General features: G+C 63.4%; 1 protein-coding gene across 1 annotated transcript in view; it reads right to left on the bottom strand.

The window, feature by feature from the left end:
* Nucleotides 1-4,131: 4,131 nt before the first annotated feature.
* The window catches only part of AHRR (aryl hydrocarbon receptor repressor), a 70,058-nt gene continuing 67,701 nt past the window's right edge, over nucleotides 4,132-6,488 (bottom strand). Inside the window, exons 10-11 of the mRNA XM_059059893.2 lie at nucleotides 6,304-6,448; nucleotides 4,132-5,868 (exon numbers count right to left, since the gene is read on the bottom strand). Coding sequence (XP_058915876.1) covers nucleotides 4,902-5,868; nucleotides 6,304-6,448 — 1,112 coding nt within the window. The 3' untranslated portion in view covers nucleotides 4,132-4,901. The remainder of the gene's footprint in view (nucleotides 5,869-6,303; nucleotides 6,449-6,488) is intronic.

The raw sequence follows: 6,488 nt of genomic DNA, 5'->3' as shown, positions 1-6,488 counted from the left end.
CCTGCAGCTGACGCGGCCTCCAAACCGTGGCCCAGGGTCGCTTTCACCGGAAGCCCTGCCGTGCTCCCATCCCTCAGACCTGCCTGTGACCCGCTGCCCCTGCCCTGGCCTCATCCCACCCTCTCGCTCCAGCCCGCAAGGCTCCTCCAGCCCTACCCTGGACACTGTTCCTGTCAAGTCTTGGCTCGAAGTCTGCCTGGCCACAAAACTGCCACCTGGGCTACAGGACACCCACCGACCCGTCTGTGCAGCACCCGCCGCCTCCCGCTGCATCATGGAACTCACACAGTTCTTTGGTCACTTGTCTGCACCCTGTCCCCTGTCCACATGCACAGGGATGTCAGCTTCAGCAGCACGATTTCTGCATCTTTTCTTCCCTAATGTGTCCCCGGCACTGTCACGGGGCCTGGTCTTCAGCAGGGGCTCAACAACCAGCTGAGTGAAGGAGGGAAGGAAATGCACATAAAACAGCTCGCTGCCACCTCGCCCATCAGAGAGACAGAGCTAAAGCGTCTGACGGCACCAAATCGGTGGGGAGGTGAGACGCCAGGGGGCCCCGGTGGGATGCTGCTACTGGCTGAATGCTGTGTCCCCCCCAGATCTCACATGCTAAACCGACCCCCAAGGTGATGGTGTTAGGAGGTGAGCCCGGGGGGTGGGGGGTGACTAGGCCATGAGAATGGGACCGGTCCCCTTCAGAGAGACCTCACGGAACTCCCGCGCCCCTCCCACTGGCGAGGACACAGCGAGCAGTCAGCAAGCGGGAAGCTGGCCTGTGCCGGACCCCGGTGCCACCGCGGCCAGGCCTCAGGCCGCCGGCCTCCGGAGCCCTGAGAAATACGTGTCTGTCGTTGATAAGCCGCCCAACCTCTGGCATGTTCGTTCCAGCGGCCCGAACGGGCTGTGACAGCTGCCCGTGGCAGGACGCCTGGGCAGCCCCTGGTGAGGTGTGAGCCGTGAGCACCCTCGGGTGTGTCCTCCGTCCCGCAGAGGCGCACTGGGCGGGGGCCGGGGAGGCACGTAGAAATCTGGGAACCACCCGCAAATCCACCACCGCAGCAGGGTAGGTGGTGGGAGAGTCACGTGACATCGTGAACATGAGTGTTGTCCAGCCCCAGGTCTCAATGCCATTGAGTCTGAAGATCACAGATGGGGGGAGGGTGTGGGGGACGGCAAGCTGGGCAGGTGGCCTCCAGGGACGAGGAGCAGCTGGCTTAGACCCAGCTGGCGGGGACCAGGTTGGCCCCAGGAGGGGCAGGGGGTCACAGAGTAGAGACGGGGGTGGTGGCCCGCAGGACGCAGGAAGGGGGCCTGGCCGGGGCGCGACTGCTGCAGCAGGGGCAGATCCGAGCTCTGTACGGGGCACTTGACGCTTGTGCAGTTTGGGGGTGCTCCTTGAGCAAACAGAGGAGATGAAAACACGGCTCCCTGGGCCTTGGGAGGAGTCCCCGCCTGGGCCCTGGTGACCTCCCTGCCCTGCCCACACACACCTGTCACCAGGTCCTGGGCAGGGCGAGGCCGACCCCACCACACACGTGACGCGGGGCCAGGCGCCTGCTCGGCGCAGGAGAGCTTGAGTCTGGGGTGTCCTGGAGACACCTGGGACGGTCCCCCCAACCCTCAGTGACGGGCACGAAAGGGAGGGAGCGCTGAGAAAGCGGCCACCCGCGCTCCTCCTTTGGCCCCGGGTCCACCTGTGCTTTTATTACCGCCTCGTATCTGGTGGTGAAGGACAGTCTTATAATATAAATTAGCCTTCACGGGCTTTAAAGGAAATAAATTTGGCAAATCAAGTAGACGTTTCCATTTATAGTAAACATGTACTAACATGTATGATTTATTTTACATCAATATTGCAAATTTAATACAAACCACAGTATCAGAAATGTATTTGAAAGCTTTCTAAAGGCACTGAGAAAACAGTACAAATAGTTATATTATAGCGTATCCATTTTCAAAAATTCAACAGTCAGTCTAGATATTGAAAACTTTTTTCTTCCAGTAGAAACTGCAAAAATATAATTTGTGTTTATCTCCTCCCTTCCTACGTCATATTTGACTTTCGTATTTTTCAGCTATATAAACAAAAGCTACAGACAACAGAAAATACAAGCCTGTAATTAGCACTGGTAATGACATTTTAAAGCAGGACTGGCCACACCTGTCCTTCTACATTCCACCCTCACCTTCCCCACACGCTTCTTCAGCAGGGCCATGGCTGGAAAATAACAAAGGTGCTGCCTGAGGGACATTTTGTTCCCACTGACCTAGCAGGTCAGGACCTGGGCCCCAAGCATGCCGGCCTCTCCAGAACGCAAGGCCTGCAGCGCTGATGTCCGGATGCTGAATTCTGCATCGGCAGTGCACGACTTGTCTGCCCACCAACCGTGACCAGTTTGGTGCACTTGGTCCCGGGAGAGTGGGTGCATCCGAAACGTTTGGGCACCGTGGCGCTCATGGGCGGGGACAGCTGAGTGTCCTTCAGCCTGCAGCCCTTCTTTGGTCACACTGGGATCCGGCTACAGCGTGCAGACATGCAACGGTGTCTCTCAATTCCGTCTTTCCGGTCCAGGGCTTTCCCACTTGCGGGTTACGCGCACGCAGCGCACCTGTCTGCTGCGCCCTGAGACGGGAAGGGCGGGCGTCACGCTGAGGGGCGCCCCGGTGCGTCCCAGGACCCACCCCTGTGCCGAGGGTGGTACTGCACAGAGGGAGCTCCCGAGAGGCTGACAGTTACTTTTGAGAGACGGTGCGGGGCTGCCCGCGAGGAGCTGGGCACTTGGCCTGAATGGAAAGGAAGGAGGCAGTTTCTGAAATTCCACCCTTTGTCTTAGGGACGAAATCTATCAGGTGCGCTGGGCTCAGCGAGCGCACCAAGTAGAGAGGGATGCTGAGCCAGCGGGGGGCGACGGTGGGAAGCGGGTGGTCCTGACGGGCGGCCCGGCTGCCGACGTGACGTGAAGGGGAGGGGAGACTCTGGCGGGGGAGGGGGACGGCACAGCACCGATGTCACTTTCGCAAGGCCCCCGGGGGCTGGGCAGAGGTGAGCAGGCTGCTGGGCAGGGCTCGGCGATCCCAGGAGGCCACAAATTGATGACTCCCAACCCTGGGCTCCAGCGGGTAACCTCTGTCAGTCCAGGGAGAGACCTTCAGCTCCCACCACGCCCCCCCCGGGGGAAGCCCCTCCACGAAGCACGCTGCTGCCTAAGGGTCCAGAAGACCCAGTCCCGCCAGCGCAGTCCTGAGTCTGACAGGGTGACGATGCATTTAGCAAACAGCTTCAGCATTAACTCAGGAGCTGAACACTGACACCCCAAAGCCACAGATGCCGGACAGAAAGGCCCTCCGCTGAACGTGGCGGGGCCGCGAGGGGCCCCGGCCCATCCCGAGCCTCCCGGGACGGATGATCACATCCGTAAGGAGGGTCTCCAGCCCCAGCACAGGCGGATCTCCGACCAGCTTCCTCCCGCTCGCTGGTGATTTTGTCCCCTGGTGTCGTGTCCTGCACTCACTGCACCCGTGGCCTGGGGTCACCCCGGAAGGCGTGGGGTCACCCCGGAAGGCGCGGTGAACTTCGCGCTGAGCCACGAGCCACCCCTGGTGATTGCAGGTGACCTGCGCTTTCCAATTTATTCTTTTGCATCCTAATTTCCTGCGTTCAGAATGTGAAGAATTTTTTTCTTTTTCTTTTTCTTTTTTGCCGCACCGCACAACATGTAAGATCTCAGTTCCCCGAGCAGGGACCGAACCTGCGCCCCTTGCATTTGAAGCACGGAGTCGTGACCACCGGACCGCCAGGGACGTCCCCACAATTTTTTCGTTTTTATAAAGCATTACCTGTCTGTCTTGTCTCTAATAGCTCCTCCTGGGATGATGATTGGCGTCTCATTTAAAAACCTGGAGAGAGGGCTTCCCTGGTGGCGCAGTGGTTGAGGGTCCGCCTGCCGATGCAGGGGACGTGGGTTTGTGCCCCAGTCTGGGAAGATGCCACGTGCCGCGGAGCGGCTGGGCCCGTGGGCCATGGCCGCTGGGCCTGTGCGTCCGGAGCCTGTGCTCCGCGAGGGGAGAGGCCACAACAGTGAGAGGCCCGCATACCACAAAAAAAAAAAAAAAAAAAAAAAAAAAACAAACCTGGAGAGAGTCAGCAGGACAGCTGGACAAGTGGACTAACCCGCTCCTCTCCCCACATCTCGTGCTTCCCTAGACCTCCAAACCCAGACCCCGCACACTGGGCTGCGCGATGCGGTGAGGGGCAGGCGAGCAAGGACCACCTTCAGGGCCCCCCCGACAACACCAGAGACGCTGGCGGGAGGAGGAACAGCGTGGGATCCGGCCGATCCGGCCCCGGGGCGCGCCGGCGCCTCAGGCACACGCTGCACGGCGGCGGCGTTGTCGTCGAAGTGCCGGCCCAGTGCTGACAGCCTCTTCCGCCTGGAACTCCTGGACTCCTCCCGGGATCGGGCAAGTGGTCACCTGCCGCCCAATAAGCTTGATTCCCAACTTGCTGTCTCGGCAGTGGCGCTCCCAGGGTGAGGCTGCTCCCTGAGGTCCACTCGCCGGAGGCGGCGTCGGGGAAGCCGGGAAGCGGGGGGAGCGCTGGACGCTACAGTCGGGCCGGGTCGCCGGTCGCCTGCCCTAGCCTGCTGCGCCTCTCGGAGCACCGAGTGCTGCCCGGCCAGGCGGCCCAGCCCACTCTGGCCTCTGTCTGAGAAACCGTGTCCCCTTAGAGGGCGACACTGTCACACTTGAGCAGGCTTAAGACCACCCTGCATTTAAGGACTTCAGTGGCGTCTGACGAGACACAGGACTTGCTATTGCACGCGCCTCCCTCGGGAAGGTCTCTGCCCCCGCGCTGCTCCGGCCGGCCGAGGGACGGACGTCAGCCTCTACGGACGCCTGCTCTACGGCAGGAACGTGCACTCGGGGTCTCTGGGTGGCATCCGTGTTGCCACGGCGCCCCTGAGGAGCATCCCGGGCGCCCCCCCCTGGCTGTGAGAGGCCCACGGGGGCGAGTCCAGGGGCTCAAGCTTGACTACAGGCGCAGGCCGGGGAGCCGGGCAGTCACAGCCCAGGCTGGGGGGTTGGTGGCCCCCAGCACAGAGGCGGGGCGGAGGCTCCAGGCAGGCGCAGTGTGCGGGGTACAACGGGGCCAGCTCCCTGCTGGGCCTGGGGTGGGCCCCCAGCAGGCTGGGCCCCAGGGGTGGGCTGTAGAGGGGGTGCCTGGAGTCCGGCTCCACCTTCAGGTGCATCCTGGTAGGGAAAGTGACCAGCTGCCTCTTGGCCACGTCGCCGGCCCCCAGCCACGCCTGGCTCGGGGACACACAGTAACCGTCCGCCGCGTCCTCGGGCCCGGATTCGCTCTCCATCTTGATGGGCACGTCAAGTGACAATGTGGCGTTACACGGGGCTCCTGGGGGCACTGGGACACCTCGAAGCTTGTCCTCAGTGGGATAGCACCCCGCGGGGAGACGCTGCCCTCCCGGCCGAGGAGGCCCGTCCTCCAGGCTCCCCTGAGGGAAGGGGCAGGTGGCGGGAGGGGGAGCCTGGCCCTGGTGGCCATCCCGCAAGGCTCTGCTGGTCCGGCCGGCGCAGGGCCCGGGGGGGGGCTTTGGCTGGTGAGAGCCAGCTGGACTCCTGACGGCGTGGGCAGTGCCCTGTGTGCCCGGGTAGGGCAGGAACGGGTCACCCTTGCCGGGCTCCAGCTTCAGCTTGGTGCCGCCGTCCTGACCGTGTCTCCCCTGCGTCCAGTTCAGGTGCTTCGAGGGTCCCTGTGTCTCGAGGTGGCAGCCGTACGGGGGGACGTCCCTCCGCTCCCTTGGGCAGGAGGGGCCCCTCGGCACCCCCCCCAGTTCCTCTCCTCGCCCATCCCTGCGGGAAGATACGCCCGTCAGACAGAGCAGAGGCAGCGGGGGCCCAAGGGGAGGCCCTGCATCACGCCACGTGCCGGGGCTGCTCCGCGCTGCCCGTGGCCCTGTGACACCGGGCCGGCCTCCGCCCCTCCTGAACGGGCCTTCCCATGGCCTCCCCGGCACCCAGAGGCGGGGACAGCTGGGGCCTGGGAGCGGAGGGAGGGGAGAGGGTTTCTGAGCAAAGGTGAGCACGGAGGCCGGGCGTCGCCCGGGGGTCCGAACCATGGGCAGAGCCCCTGCCGTGGTCCCCACTGTCCCCGGCCAGTCCCCACGTGAGTGACGACAACGTCCAGGGTGGGGGGGGGTGTAGGCACCCTCTGTGCACTCCCACGTCCCCCTGAGAGAGGTTCAGCCGCGTGGTCAAGGCCGCCGACGCTGTGCCTCGGCCACTTACCCTGCGGCCCCCTCGGGGGGCGGATGGAGGAGGTCGTGGCCACCCCAGAGGCACAGGCAGGGGGCCCGGGTGGCAAGGCGGCCCCAGTGGCAGGCGTCCGCGGGCCTCCTGAACACGGACAGGCCGTTTCCTCCGTTGCCCCTCCCTGCCAGGATTCGGAAAAGGGCGAGTGAGCGGCACCTGGG

This window comes from Kogia breviceps, chromosome 4, assembly GCF_026419965.1.
Source record: "Kogia breviceps isolate mKogBre1 chromosome 4, mKogBre1 haplotype 1, whole genome shotgun sequence".
Taxonomy (NCBI): Eukaryota; Metazoa; Chordata; class Mammalia; order Artiodactyla; family Physeteridae; genus Kogia; species Kogia breviceps.
Note: the sequence above shows the minus strand (reverse complement) of the source record. Positions and strands in the feature narration are given on the sequence as shown.